We start from the raw sequence: 16709 nt of genomic DNA, 5'->3' as shown, positions 1-16709 counted from the left end.
TGGAAAAGATGCAGTGAGCAATCCAGAGTAAAATAAAAAAAATACTTATTTAGAGAAGGATCAGGTTCAGTGGATTGAAAACACACTTGGCTAAGGTAAATTGCAATCAAAAGTTGGTGGGCAAAGCTAATTGAATCTAAAATACTGCAGATGCTGGAAAACTGAAAGAAAAACAAAGTTATGTAAGTACTCAGGATGTCAGGCAGGATATATGGAGAGAGAAACAGAAATATATTAATACTTTTGGTAGGAAGAACAAAGGGAATAAAATATGAAGAGTACAACTCTAAAGTGGGTTCAGGAACAGCAGCCTGGCAGTATGTTTGTACAAATATTTGAAGGTGGCCAGACCAGAGGAGAAAAGGGCTAAAAAGGCATGCAGGAATGTGGGCTTGAGAAGAGGCATAGTGTATAAAAGAAGGAGTATGATGAACCTTCATGAAACCCTTTTTGACCACAGCTCAAGTACTGAGTCCAAATCTGGACTCCACAATTTAAAGAATGATATGAAGGCTTTAGTAAGGATGCAGAATTATTTATTTGACTAGATTCAGGGCCATCAGTTACATAGAGATGCTGGGTATGTTTTCCTTGGAGCAGAGAAATTGAGATACTGTCTGGTAGAAGTGTTCAAAATCATGAAAGGCCAGTATAAAGTAAGCACAGCACATATGTTTATATTAATAGAAATGGGGAACATCTTTAAGATTGTGTGGTTTTTTTTTTAGAAAGCCAAAGGTGACATATGGAACAATTTCCATGCCAAAAGTAGTAGTCTTTCAAAAATAAGTCGGGTAAGATCTTGAAGGAAGAATAGGACTATGGGAAAATAGCCACAAAATGAAACTTTCTGGATTGTTTTTTGGAATACCTGACATGCATAATATGGGGGGAATGGCCTTAGTCTGTTGTGTGTACTTTGAACATTTCAAGGTGAAGTCATTTTTCAGACTTTGCAGGTAGTAAGACTCGCTATAACCAGATGTAGAAAATCTCAGTCCATTACTTCTACAGCAGCATATTGTGACTATAGAAATGTTATGTATCCTGGTAAAACCCAAATAATAGGACGTAATTTCAGCATTTTGTAATAATAACTGTATGCTCCTCTTGAAAGATTCAAAGGACATTGGCATATGAGAAAACGACAAAAGAGATTACAAAATGGGATCATGTCGTACGACAGAACCGGAAAGCGGAGCAACTCAGATTTCCACTAAACAAGGAACGACTTACTGTCAAACCAGTGGAGGAAGTGATAGCAAGCTGGAAGGTATAGTTTGGCTCATTGTACATGGAGGTTACTTTGTATGCTGCTCTGTATATTGCATCATTCAGCCAAGTGAAATTTCCTACATTCGTTTTGCTACTTGATGTTGATTTGGTTGATCTTGCCACAGCCAACAAGGAGAATGCTGCAGCTGGTTTTAAAACTGACTGAGGAAAAAAATAAGTCAGTTTAGTTTATTCTTTGTGACCTCCTTCATTCTTTCTGTTGCACAGTATATGTATTGAGGTTGCGTACAGACAGGATTGCATTTGTCTGTGATACCCTGTTTTCTGAAAAAGCATTAAAACTCACTGTCTGGGTATGCTTTAATAACAGCCACTGAAGAATCATAAAACATGATGGTACATAGACGATACAAGGGCACCCCAGTTTATGGAAAACCTGACTTGCGGAAACCCAACTTCATGCAAGTTCTCCCAAAGATGTATAAAGAATTTTGCAAGATAGGAAAATTAGTAACAGAAATGCGAACATCTTCAGGACTTATGGAATAGGGGTTACAGCTAGTTGATTGAAAAGACCACCAGTCTTCCAAAATAATCTGTTTACACGTAACCTCCACGCAGTAATTAGCTGCAGCTGCCAGTTCACAGCGGGAAGCCAGTTAAGAAATTTGCTTTGGAAACTGATAAGGCAATCTCTTCTATCGACACTTATAAAATACTTTATCAAAGAATGTAACATCCATTGGTACATTGAGGCCATCAAAACTAGCCATTGGGTGTGGAATGTTCTGATTCTGTAAAATTGTAACTACACAGAGGAAGACAATAAATAAACGTCCTTGCTAATCAACCCTTATTGAAATTGTTCATTTTTGACTTGTGGAAAAATCAGTTTTTGGTCAGTTCTCAGCAACAGAACCCTTGTGTTACCTGGGAACTACCTATACTTTGAATGTAGTCATATATTTAGCCAGAAGTGAAATTTCCCACAGTGAGTCATGACATAAGGCTTCGATAAATATGGAATGGCTATCTGCCTTTCCTAAACCCAAGACTAGTATCAAGTATTTTCACTGATGCTTTACTCTAATCCTGTTCTCTCACTCATTACTCTTTTAATTATTATTCTTTGTAACCACCTATTCATTTCCCCTCAAATAATATTTTAAATCTTTCAACACAGCCTGGAAAGCAATTTCTAATTTCTAGTCTATGTAAATACATTTCACCTAATTCTCTGTTAACTTATGGTAGCATCTTAAATGAGATCTATGCTGTTATTATGTGTTGCAACAGCTACCATTTTTTACCTGATCGTGGTAATAATTTTGAAGAAATTATAGTAGGATAACAGCCCAAGCCTCTCAAAGCTCCTGTAGATTTCCATAATCCTTTTCACAATTTGGGATGTAACTCATTTGATCTTTAGGTTTCAATAATATTCCCTTAATTCCTACATTTGAAACATTTATGTATTGGGTGAATAAGCTACATGTTGATCTCTGGAACAGAACCCACTATATTATTCCGAATTATCTATTGCATTTTGCTTCTATGCTTTGCTGTCTGTCCTCTATTCAATTGGCAATATTTCCTTTAGTTCCACCAGTGATGTGCCATATCTGCTTAAGCCTGTGTTGCAACACAAACATGAGTTGCTGGCTAAGGGAGAGGAGATCTTTTTTAAATAAACTCTTTAAGATGATTGGTCCACAATTTTATTGTCTTTATTCCAGGCACGGACACCCTTGGAACAGGAAGTTTTTGATTTGCTTCACAAAAACAAGCAGCCAGTAACTATGCCTGTTGTGACAGCTCAAGAGCATGCTTCCATGCGAGCTATGTGTCTGGAGGAGGTATGTTTCATGCTTTAATTTGTACACCTGTTCTTTTATAGATGTTATTATCACTTGCATACTGTTTTTACACCATAGGATGATGCAGGTTAGCCTTTCATCTTTGGGAATGGTGCAAATTTGGCAGAGGTGTCAAAGGGTTCTGCTACCATAATGGTCCTATTTAAAATTAGTCCATTCCCTGTCCAATGCTGAATACAGTAGGATGAGTACAGTACCAAATTAACAAAATCACCAAGCAAGACCAAAGGACAGAAGATATGAGGAATAAAAAACATGGCACTGATCCACTGGGAGGTGATTCTCAAGAGTTTGGGGCAGAGGGGACAGACCTTTACTATGCATTGAACATGTGATAAAGAAATGCTTGATATTTTGTACCAGTTTAAAATCCTTGATACAAACACCTTTTGGTAGATAAAGTTTCACTGAAAGTTATGGAGGGAAAAGGTTTGCCTTGATCATGGAATAAAAGAAACATGCAGCACAAAAAAGTTCCATGTGTCTGTGTTGGAAGAAAAGAATTACACAGCCTAATCCCCATTATCCAGCTCTTGATCTGTTGCTTTGTATAGTAAGGCAATTTGTGCACATTAGTATCTTGCTTAGTGCTCTCTTGCAGCAATGAATTGCTCCTGGCTAAGAGAGAAGAGGCTGTCTATGAGGGCTGACATTGGGAGAGTCAGGGCAAGCCATGTGATTGCACAGTGCTGTAACCATAGAAAAATCTCCAGACTGGGATGAGCTTTGCAGTTAAGTAAAGAGATGGAGGCATTAGTTTCCATCACATCCAACAGGAGATGGTGAGTGAGACTGTAGAATCTGTGTGATCTGTCGACACATGGAGCAGGAGCAGCCAGGCCCCAAAATCCACATCTCAGGTCTGAGTGACTACACCATTTATCCCACCTCACCCATTACCAGTCCTCACCGGCAGCCTTTCCACACCAAGCCATGAGCCACTCTTTGCTGCTGGAGCACAGGGGTTCAAGCTAGATTTCCAGCGGTAGTGATTCATGCAGGTTTCTGTTACATCAGCCCACAGCCCTTGCAGATGTCTTTTTTAAAGTACAGGGGAGATGCGTACTTGTCAGTGTTTGGATTGGGATGTCTTTTTTAAAGTACAGGGGAGATGCGTACTTGTCAGTGTTTGGATTGGAGGTCCTAAGAGCACTATGATGAACCAGCATTCTGTAATGTCGCATGAAGTATATATCCAAGTATATTCAAGTGTAATGAGGGTTTCTGCCTTGACCGTCCTGTTTTTATTACGTACACTTACTTGAATTTCGAGAATTTTTTCTTTAACTCCTCTCTAATTCTTCTACCTTTACATTTTAAACTTCTTTGTCCTCCTTACACATTCAACGTAAGCCACAAGTAGGTTTGTGTATGTGATTAAATTTCCCCTGGCCTTCACTGTTTCAAAGAAAACCCCACCTCTCTCCTCAAAATTAAAAATTTTTAGTTGTTGCAAGGTGGCATCCTTATAGACTTCTGTACCCATCTAGTACAATCACGTCTTTCCTGTGATGTGACCAGAACTGCACACGCTATTCTGAGGTCTAATGTCTGTTTTATACAATTTAACATAGTGTTATATACCAAACTATGAAGCATTCTTTGCCTTTAATTATTTTATCTACTTTTCTTTCTACTTCATGAATCTAGATATGTATGCCATGGTTCCTTTGACTTTCATTAGTATTGAGTGTTTGGTATCCTGTCATATGTTTCCATTTTGATTTGCTTTATTCTGCCCTGCATGCTCATCGGCATCATTTTTGTTTATGGGAACATATTTGGTTTGACTTACACTATTTTTTACATGGTTAATTCCCACTGCTCTGGCACAGATTTGCCTTCAATTTGCTGTTTTCTATCTACTTTTGTCAAATCACTTCTTGGCTCAGTAAATTTGCCTTGCTGCCACTGAGAACTCTTACATCTGGTTTATCTTTGCCCTTTTCCATAACTGCTAATTATAATTCATGTATGATCACAATACCAAAATGTTCTTCAACCTGCCAGCTCCATTCCCTAAAACAGTCTAGAATTGATCCTTACTTGTTGAACTCATTACATACAAGTCAAAGAAGTGCTGAATGCATTTTTAATAATTCTCTGCATTCTAGTTTTTTATTTTGATTCTATTCCATTAAAGAGGAGAATATTCAAAATAGTTCAAAATTCCTAGTGCAAGCTTTTCAGACAAGATAGAGAAGGGGATTAAAATTGGAAGGGCAAGTAGTTAAAATCCCCTATTTCACTGCTCCTTTAGTTTTGCACCTCTCAGAAGTTTGCATTCATATTTGCTCTTCCGCCTCCCTCTGGCATTCTGAGAGTCCATGGTATATTCCCCACCAGTCTGATGGCCTTTCTTCGTTCTTTGGCCAATATAGCATTATTTGATCCTCATGGCCTGTGAACACTTAGTTTCTTTCTTTAATTGCTGTTGTTATCCCTTTCCCATTTTAATCCTCTTCTCTGTCTGAAAAATGTTAAGCTGTCACTCCTGCCTTTCTGTCTATTTGTGTCCTGCACTCATCAGCTTTGTTCACTAAATTCCTTGCACTGAAGTATACAGGTTTAAGTGCAGCCAACGGTTCTTGCTCTTGTCATCGTTTCCACTGCCTTCTAAACTCGTTTAGTAATTTTGTGCCTTCCACATCCAGATTTTCTTCTCTTCTGAATCTACACTCAGGTTCCTAGTCCCTGCCAAACCATATCCCATCTTCGCTACCACCATACCCCTGCATTAGTCCCCCCTCCCCTGAACACCCAATTTACTTCACCAATTTTTGTATCATTAGCAAACATACTAATCAGTCCACCAACATTCTCATCCATCAATTATATACAGTACATGACAAACCACAATGGTGCCAGCACTAATCCCTGCAGCACACCATTAATTACAGACTTCAGAAAAACATCTCTTCACCACTACCCTCTACCTTCTATTGACATTTTAGGTCCAGTTTGCCAACACACCTTGGATCCCATGTGTCCTAACATTCTGGACCAGCCTATCATCAGGGACTTCGTCAAAAGCCTTGCTGAAATCCATGAGTCCATAAATTTCAAGAGTGAAAACCATCTCATCTGCACCGTCTTTCCAACTGTGCATTCATCTACATTGTCCTTGTACTTCTGTACCCACTGGCACAGGACATTGGAAGTTATCTGGAGACTATGCTTGTGGTCCTGCTTAATAATTTTTTGCCTGCAGAATCTCCTCTCTCTTTTTGCCTATAAGATATGGACCATGATCTTTGGCAGTGAACCACTTCCCTGCTTCTTCAGAAAGTTCTGCATTCCCTCAGTAACATCCTTAACCTTGGCACCAGAAAAGTAACATCCTGGAATTGCTTTCTGCTACAGAAAAACTTGACTGTTCCCCTATCAATTAAATCTCCCAATCACTATTGCTTCCCTCACCAGTGCCCATTTCGTCATTGGCTAAATATTGTTTCAATATCTGTATAATCGCACAACTGAAAATGTAGTTTTGTACTGTCTGTCCAAGTCAGCACACCCCAAAGAAACATCAGATCTTAAAAGTTTTCCATCAGGTGTCATAAGGCAAAGAACTGAGTTACTTAAGTAAATTAACCAAGATGATTTGTTCACCCATTCAAAATCAATGCACTCACTCGATGTACTTCCATTTTAAAAATAATCAATCAAGCTACCCCTCAAACAAACTACTTATTGTCAGAATTATAGTATAATTAATTATAATTTAAGTATAATTTTCATTTAAACCTCTCTTTCCCCCCCCCCCCACCCATTGCTTTGGTTACAATCTTACAACTTATTTCAGAATACCTACGAGTTATTTAATGGTGCTGTGTCCCATTGTATACTTATAGAATTATTGCTATGGGTTCCAACGATTTGATTTTCCAACCATTGAAATTAATTGGTGAAAAAACTCAAGGGGTGAACAGCACACCATACAACCATAGAACCATACAGCACAAAACAGGCCCTTCGGCCCACCATGTTGTGCCGTCCATCAAGCCACCCTCACACTACCTAACCCCTTCCTCCCGCATATCCCTCCATCTCACATTCCTCCATATGCCTATCCAACAAGCTCTTGAACCTGTCCAATGTATCTGCCTCCACCACCACCCCAGGCAGTGCATTCCATGCACCAACCACTCTCTGGGTGAAAAACCTCCCCCTGACATATCCCCTGAACCTCCCACCCATAACCTTAAAGCCATGCCCTCTCGTCTTGAGCATTGGTGCCCTGGGAAGGAGGCGCTGACTGTCTACTCTATCTATTCCTCTCAATATTTTATATACCTCTATCATGTCTCCTCTCATCCTCCTCCTTTCCAGTGAATAAAGCCCTAGCACCTTAAGCCTCTCCTCATATTCAATACTCTCTAATCCTGGCAGCATCCTGGTAAATCTCCTCTGCACCCTCTCCAACTCCTCCACATCCTTGCTATAATGAGGCGACCAGAACTGAACACAGTACTCTAAGTGTGGCCTAACTAGAGTTTTGTAAAGCTGCATCATCACCTCGCGGCTCTTAAACTCAATCCTGCGATTTATGAAAGCCAACATCCCATTGGCCTTCTTAACTGCTCTTTCCACCTGTGAGGGAACTTTCAGTGAACTGTGAATATGAACCCCCAGATCCCTCTGCTCCTCCACACTGCCAAGTACCTTGCCATTTACCCAGTACTCTACCCTGGAGTTTGTCCTTCCAAAGTGTACCACCTCACACTTCTCCAGATTGAACTCCATCTGCCACTTGTCAGCCCAGCTCTGCATCCTATCAATATCCCTCTGTAAGCTCCGACAGCCCTCCACACTATCCACAGCACCGCCGATCTTAGTGTCGTCCGCAAACTTACTAACCCAGCCCTCCACCCCCTCATCTAAGTCATCTATAAATATCACAAAAAGTAGAGGTCCCAGAACCGATCCCTGCGGGACACCACTAATCACTGCCCTCCAATCCGAGGGCACTCCTTCCACCACAACCCTCTGCTTTCTACATGCAAGCCAATTCCTAATCCACACAGCCAAGCTTCCCTGGATCCCTCGGCCTCTGACCTTCTGAAGAAGCCTACCATGAGGAACCTTATCAAACGCCTTACTAAAATCCATGTAAACCACATCCACTGCACTGCCCTCATCAATCTTCCTGGTCACCTCCTCAAAGAACTCTTATCAGGCTTGTGAGACAAGATCTTCCCTTCACAAAGCCATGCTGGCTGTCCCTAATCAGTCCATGATTCTCTAGGTGTTCATAAATCCTATCCCTTAGAATCCTTTCTAACAGCTTACCCACCACAGACGTGAGACTCACCGGTCTATAATTCCCTGGCCTATCCCTATTACCTTTTTTGAACAAGGTGACAATATTTGCAACCCTCCAATCCTCTGGCACCATCCCCGTGGACAACGAGGACTCAAAGATCCTTACCAGAGGTTCAACAATCTCCTCCCTAGCCTCTCGAAGCAGCCTGAGGAAAATCCCGTCGGTCCCCGGAGATTTATCTGTCTTAATATTATTTAACAACTTCAACACATCCTCTCTCTTGATATCTACAACCTCGAGAACATTACCCCTACCAGCAATCCCTTCCGCATCATCAAGATGCCTCTTCCTGGTGAATACCGAAGAGAAGTACTCATTGAGAACTTCTCCCACTTTCGCCGCCTCCAGGCAAATTCTCCCACCTTTGTCCTTAATCAGACCTACCTTTACCCTAGCCATCCTCCTACCCTTCACGTACTTGAAAAAGGCCTTGGGATTTTCCTTAACCCTACTAGCGAACGCCTTTTCATGTCCCCTTCTATCTCTCCTCAGCCCTCTCTTAAGTTCCTTCCTCGCTACCCTATATTCCTCATGGGCCCTGTCTGAACCTTGCTGCTTATACCTCATGTACGCTACCTTCTTCTCCCTAACAAGTCGTTCCACCTCTCTCGTCACCCACGGTTCCTCACCCTGCCATTCCTTCTCTGCCTCACCGGGACATATTTATCCCTAACATCCTGCATAAGATCCCTGAACATCAACCACATCTCCACGGTACATTTTCCTTCAAAAAGGACATCTCAATTTAAACTCCCAAGTTCTCTCCTTATAGCCTCATAGTTCACCTTTCCCCAATTAAAAATCCTCTTGTCCTCTCTGCACCTGTCCCTGTCCATGACAATTTTAAAGGTTATGGAGCAATGGTCACTGTCCCCCAAATGCTCACCCACCAATAGATCCTTCACCTGTCCTGGTTCATTTCCTAAAACTAGATCTAACATGGCATTCCCTCTAGTCGGCCTGTCAACATACTGCGTCAGGAATCCCTCCTGGACACATTTAACAAATTCCGTCCCATCTAAACCTTTGGCACTAAGCAGGTTCCAGTCTATATTTGGGAAGTTGAAGTCTCCCATTATAACAACCCTGTTATTTTTGCTTCTCTCCAAACACTGCTTGCCAATCTGTTCCTCTATATCTCTACTGCTACCGGGGGGCCTATAGAATACTCCTAGTAGAGTAACTGCTCCTTTCTTCTTCCTTAATTTCACCCATACGGACTCTAGAGATGATCCTTCTACAACATCCATCTTTTCCACAGCCGTAACAGTGTCCCTGACCAGTATCGCCACCCCTCCACCTCTTCTCCCCCCTTCCCTATCCCTCTTAAAACACCGAAAACCAGGAATATTCAATATCCACTCCTCTCCTGACGTCAGCCACGTCTCAGTAATAGCCACGATATCATAGTCCCCCATACTTATCCAAGCCCTCAGTTCATCCCCCTTATTCCTGACACTTCTTGCATTTAAGTAAACACACTTCAGTCCATCTACCTTACTACTTTTATAGCCTGTATTCTGCTTCTCCTTCCCCAAAGCCTCTCTACCTGTTTGATCTGACTTTTCCCCATCCCCTTCTTCCTCTGACCTACTCCTCCGGTTCCCTTCCCCCTCACAAACTAGTTTAAAAAGATCCAAAAATTATGAGATTTTAACCAATTAGTTGTTCTAGCAAGGGATGATTGTAAACATTTGAATTGTGAGAGTAAAATTGGACTTACTGCAACAATTACAATGAAACCTGATTTTTGGGGTCTAATGCAACTTGCCTCAAAATAGTTAAATAGATCCAACCTGAAATTATGTTGGACATTTCTTTAGGTGTCCTTTCTACCCACCTAACATAAGTATTAGGCCTATCATATTTGATATAGAATGGGTCTAATGACTGTTTAAGAATATTTTGGGAAATTATCTCCTCTAAGGATAGATGCGGTGTTTACCTGCTGTAAGTTTAGTTTTATTTTAATTACTCCAGCCTCCACAATACTTGTGCATGTTATGATTGGACCCTTCCAGCTATCCTCCCTTTCTCCATCTCACCCACATGCTGCTTGTTAGCACCTACCAAGCTTGATGACCCAACTTAATTTAATCAGATAGATGAGTTGCCTGTGGAGATGAAAGTGATTTTTAGATGGGACAGCAGTCAGGTCTTGCAGTTTGAACAAGAACTATTGCCATCATTGGGCCCAAAAAAAAACTAGGCTTGACTCCAAATGCACTTTCTTGTTTTACTTTAGGCACAAGAGCGTCGTGCTGAGCTACAGAAAGCAAGAGCCCTTCAGTCATACTATGAGGCTAGAGCAAAAAGAGCAAAGAAAATCAAGAGCAAAAAGTAAGAGTTGCAGTTTCAGAATTAGTGTCTTTAATTAAGTAAAATCTCCTTCCTTGTCGATAATGGGCCTGATCTTATTACACCTGTGCATGTCATGGTCATGCAGCATGGAAACAGATCTTACAGACAACCGTGTTCATGCAGTCATCTGTATTAATCCTATCTTCCAGTGCTTGGCCCATAGCCTTCTATGCCTAAACAATCCAAGTGCTCATCTAGACACTTCTTAAATGCTGTTAGTGACTCTGCTTTGACCGGTCTGTTCATCAGTGCATTCCACATACTTGCCACTTATTGGGTGAAAAAGCTCACCTTGAAACTCCCCCAAACTTCTAACCCCTTACCCTGGATTTATGTCTCGAGTCTTATTCATCTCTGATAAGGGGAAAAGTTTCCTACAGCCTACCCTATTCTATGCCCCTTATAATTTTATATACTTCAATCGTGTTCCCTCATAACCACCTCCACTCTGGGGGAAAACAGGCTGAGCCTCTCCAGTCTCCTCATAACTAAAACGCTCCATCCCAGGTAACATCCAGATAAATCTCCTGTGCACTCTCTCCAGCGCTATCACATCCTTCTGCTGTGGTGACCAGAACTGCACACAGTACTCCAGTTGAAGTCTGACCAATGTTTTATAAAGTTGAAACATAACTTCCCCACTCTTGCGCTCGGTGACCTGACTAATGGAGGCCAGTATCTCCTATTTCTTCTAAACCACATTATCTACCTGCACTGCCACCTTCAAGGATTTTTGGACTTGTTGCATCAAGGGACCTTTGTGCACAAGTTAAATCTGTGTGTACATTAATGTTCCTGATCAGACAGTAATAAGGAGCCAGCAGTATAATGAAGGGTCATAGAGGCATATGTTATTTTCATTTTGCTAATAACCTCTAGATATTTTTGCTCAATAATTTTCTGCAAGCTTAGAATGACAATTTAAAAATTTCTGTGAACAATTCATTACCTGAAGGAATACAACTCTATAGTTTAAATCATTCAAACTGTAGGGCAGAGGTTGATTTGCAGTCATTGACAATTATTGTGTCATTAAAAAGATTCTTGGAGGGCTGATTACTAGACTTGTTGCGGTGAGTTTGATAGGCTGACCATTAAAGTAACCTAAGCCTAACTAGAGAATGTCATTTGATGTAACAGAGCAATGTAAATTAACCACTGGGTTCTGGAGATCTTTAGCTCATTGTGCATCTCTTAATTTTACAGACTGTTTTGCATATTATTGATGTGTTTTGTTTGCATGCCATTATTTTTTGCAAAATTCAGCATTTGATCCTGGCCTGTGCTGGTGCTGATAATTCAAGTTCTGCTAGAATATGACAATATATGAATGTTTAATGAGGGCACAGGCGGGTTCAGCTGGAATAATCTATGATGGTTCAGGTGTCTAGAATTCTACTGAATGCTGCCTTGAGCAAGATACATGAAGACACTTCACATCACTGGAGTCACATTTTGGAGTATCTGCCAAGATGAGGCAAGAAAATTGGTTTGAAAAGAGTCTGCCAAGAATCAATGCACCACCACAAATTTAAGAAGTGATGTTCATCCATTCCAATCTTCCTTTAATAATGATGCAGTGAACTAAGCAAACAGCAGATATTATTGTCATTGTACAGTATAGGCAGCATCGTAATGGTCCTGTCCATTGATGTAGCAACATACCATGGCAAGAATAAGGTAGTTTGCAAGTCTTGTTTGGGGTTATGATTCAGGACAGTGTCAGATGGAGGCTAGACATAGCCATCCCTGTCTTCCTACCCTACAAGTGCAGGAAATGAGTCATAGTTCCTAAATGTGGAATACAGAAATACTGGCAGTGTCCTCTTTGCGGGTTAGCTCAAACCTGACTTCCACACGTATGTCAGAATGCAGATATCAGAGACTCACTTCTAAGTCCAGGGCAGAGCACAAATGTACAGAACTGAAGGGCCAAGTTCAATATCTCATGTACTTGAACAGGATTGCTGACCTTAATTGAAGAGTTAAGTGCTGGTAAGTAGTTTGTTTATTTTACCTATAAGTTCTATTTTAATCAATTACTGCTTCCTAATGATTTTTACATTTTTTTAAAGATGAGTTGTATTTGTTTTAATTATTTCAATGTATTTGAATCATATTTAAAGTGTGCTCTGGCAAAAGTGCAGGAATGCAGTTAGCAGGCTAGATTTTGATCAAAGGGGACATTTAAATAACTAAAAGCAGATCTGTTCACGTCATGACTTTAAGGAGAGGTACACAACTTTTTTTTGTTGGAACTGCCATTCTGACAATCTGAATCATTCCTGAGGGCTGCTTGTGAAACGTACTTTGTTTTAACTATTCAGAATTAGATAGTGATTATATATGAATATGTAGTTGGTAGTTCATTAACAGCCTAATTTATGTTCGGATTGCTACCAAACTGCATCTATATAATGATTTCTTTGATTAATATATAGGTAATTATGACTGGTATTTTCATGTGTTTGCCAGTTTCATTTGCTTGAAATAATTTTTTTAAGCCTTTATTAGTCCTGATAACTCTAACATTCTGGCTTTTTTTGATACAATCAGTGTCTTATCAATGATTTTAAAATATTTGCAGCTTTACAATCTCAGTTAATTTTAATTTGGATAACAATTTACTAATTTATAATTTAAAAATGCAGATTATAACACAAGGTTTAATTGTATTGCAGTTTGTGCTCTCCCAGATCTCCAAGATCAAATAAAACAAAATCTGGTGTCTTTTGTGTAATTGACACCAACATACCTAATAAACGGCATGTCGTTGTGAAATTCAGGCATAGTTCTGATTGTTTGATTTAATTCCCCTTCCCTACTACCTTTCCTACATCATTACTATCCTTTTGCCACCACCTCACAACACTCTTGGTTCAGGAGCACCATGGCAAATTCTAGCAGCCTCATTTTGCCATGATTCAAAAGACCCAACCTAGGACTTTGCTGGACTCTGCCAGTGAGGCAACAGAAGAAAATGAGTCGAATGTATTGCCGTGTGCACACATACAATGAAGTACAGTAAAATGAAAAACTTGCTTGCAGCAGCATCACAGTAGCTGTTCCTGAACATGGTGGTGTGGCTTCTGTACCTCCTGCCTGATTATAACAACGAGAAAAGGGCATGACCCAGATGGTGGGGATCCTTGATGGTAGATGATCCCTTTTTGAGGCAGCACTTCCTGTAGATGTTGTCAGTGGTGGGGAGGGCTGTGCCTGTGATGGACTGGGCTGTGTCCACAACTCTCTGCAGCCTCTTGCATTCTAGTGCATTTGAATTGCCATACCAGGCCATGATGCAACCAGTCAGAATACTTTCAACAGTGCATCTATAGAAGTTAATTAGAGTGACATGCCAAATCTCCTTAAGCTTCTATGAAAGTAGAGGCACTGGTGCACCTTCTTCATGATTGCATCCACATGCTGGGACCAGGAAAGGTCATCCAAGATGTTAACGTCCAGGAATTTGAAGCTGCTTACTCTCCACCTCTGACCCACAAATGAGAACTGCCACTTGATCTCCTGACTTCCCCTTTCTGAAGTCAACAACTAGCTCCTTAGTTTTGTTGACATTAAGTGTGAGGTTGTTATTGTGGCACCACTCAGTCAGATGTTCTAACTCACTTCTGAAATTGCAATGAAGTTTCCTCTCATTCTTCTGAACTCTAAAAGACTACAAGTTCAGTCTACTTGCTGTCTTCTCATAAATTAAACTTGTCATCTCTGGAATTAGCTCAGTGAATTTTGCAAACATGCCCTTAAGGTAGGGCAGCCAAAACTGTATCACAACACTGCAGGTGTAGTCTCTATGTAAATGTTCAAACTAACATCTTTCCTCTTGCATTCATGTTATAAAGACCAACATACTTATTTAGCTTTCTAATTTGCTGCACCTGCATTTTGGATATCAGTGACTTATGCACAAGGACACCTAGGTCCTTTTGAATATCAATGTGACTTAATCTCTACCCATTTAAAAAAAATACTGTTTTCTGTTTTGTGCACCACTGCAGATAACATTGCATTTTTTCCACATGATACTGCATCTGCCATGTTCTTGTCCACTCAATTAGTCTGTATTCTCTTGAAGCCTCTTGACATCTTCCTCTCTAATTGCATTCCCGTCCAGTTTTCTATCATTGGGTAAACCTGGATATATGACGTTTAGTCTCCTTAGTCAAATCCTTGATGTAGTTGTTAATACTTGGGGCACAAGCACTGATCCTTGAAGTCAGCTTGACAAAGATCTGCGTATTTGCACTCTTTGCTTTCTGGCCAATATCCACTTCTTAATCAATGTCAGTAGATTACTCCATCTTGTTTATTTATTTCAGTGGCATATCTTCCGTGATATCTGATGTGTCACAAAGTGACCAGTGTAAAGACCTCACTTGGCAACTGAGCAACTTCTGGCTGTGGACAGTGGTTGACTGTTCCCTTTGACAATTATGCCTTTTGGGTTCTTTCACAGCTCCAGGAGAGATGTAGGAAATTACCCAGGTTGGTGGCCTTATTGGAGGCTTTGGGCCAGACTGGAATAAAGTGTCTTGAGGGCCAACATCCATAGATTATATGTTTTGTACCATGGACCTAAAGAATTGAAAGTAATGGAAGGAAACCAAAGCAGAGATCAGGCAGCTAACTTCGATATATATGAATAAACCAACAAGGACAATTAAAATATATTGTTATAACTGACATTAAAAATAATTGGATCCATAGAAGAATTTGGTTGGAAAAAAAGATTAAACGATCTGCTAAGTATAATTAGAAAAAATTGAGATACATCCAAATATTGAAACAACCAGAAAACATAAAAGATTAAGCATATGGCACAGTTAAAATTTTAAAAGAAGCAATTTGTAACTAAATTGCACAGTTCTATGTGCACATATCTGGACAAATTAATATCGTGTTTACTGTGATTTTTGTTTAAAATAAGATCTTGCAAGCCTATTTAGTCTGACTGCTTGTAGGCTATTTACTAAATGGTGAATATTTAAATTTATAGGTTCCATAAAATTATGAAGAAGGTTAAGCACAAGGAGATTTTGAAGAAATTTGAAGAACTAAGGAAGACTAACCCAGCAGCAGCTCTTGAAGAACTGAATAAAATGGAACAAATGCGAATAGAGGTGGGAAATCACATCCACTAACTTTTTATTATACAGTATACACACTTGATTTAAGGCCATTATTTGTTTACTATATACAAACACCCAAAGTGCTAGATGTTTTAATAATCAAAACCTATTTTAATCGGTACATTTGGAAGTGGTACATTACATGAAGAGAAGTCAAATCCACCATTCATCTTGTTTGCTCTTGATTTGGCAGGATCATGCACACGTGCAGCGACTACTGCTAGAATTTTTATCGGTTCACTGATACACTGTGCCTTATAGAGTCCCTTTATTTGTCAGATTTAAAATATTTAGCCTTGACAGTACACTACAGTTTTGACTTTATGAATGCTAAATTTAAAAATTCTTCTAATGCTTAATTTTTTACACTTTCTTGGACTGAAGGTGTCAGTGGCAAGGCCAGCATTTATTGTCCATCCCTTAAAATGGGTGGCATGCTGAGCTGTTTTAGAGGACACTTAAGGGTTAATCGTATTGTTTTGCATTTGAGTCAGCTATAGGCCAAACCAGATGAAGGCGATGGATTTCCTTCCTTGAAGGATATTAGTGAACCACATTTTTCCTAAAACAACCCTCCACTGGTTTTATGGTTACTATTACTTCAAGATTATTTAATTAAGTGTATTTTAATTTCTCTAGTTACTGTAGTGGGATTTGAACTTTCATCTCCAGATCATTGCTTCAGGTTCTGGGTTATTAATCTGTTAATTTAACCACCATGCCATAATGCCCTGTGATCTACTTATTATTGCACTGTGTCAT

At 39.9% G+C, this 16709-nt stretch overlaps 1 protein-coding gene across 1 annotated transcript in view; it reads left to right on the top strand.

Moving 5' to 3' along the window:
- si:dkey-251i10.3 (uncharacterized protein LOC553498 homolog) overlaps nt 1-16709 on the top strand; it is a 43844-nt gene that overhangs the window by 9925 nt on the left and 17210 nt on the right. Inside the window, exons 6-9 of the mRNA XM_052022263.1 lie at nt 1118-1273; nt 2973-3092; nt 10685-10779; nt 15815-15938. Coding sequence (XP_051878223.1) covers nt 1118-1273; nt 2973-3092; nt 10685-10779; nt 15815-15938 — 495 coding nt within the window. The remainder of the gene's footprint in view (nt 1-1117; nt 1274-2972; nt 3093-10684; nt 10780-15814; nt 15939-16709) is intronic.

The sequence above is a fragment of the Pristis pectinata genome, chromosome 8, assembly GCF_009764475.1.
Source record: "Pristis pectinata isolate sPriPec2 chromosome 8, sPriPec2.1.pri, whole genome shotgun sequence".
NCBI lineage: Eukaryota > Metazoa > Chordata > Chondrichthyes > Rhinopristiformes > Pristidae > Pristis > Pristis pectinata.
This window is presented reverse-complemented; position numbering and strand designations above follow the sequence as displayed.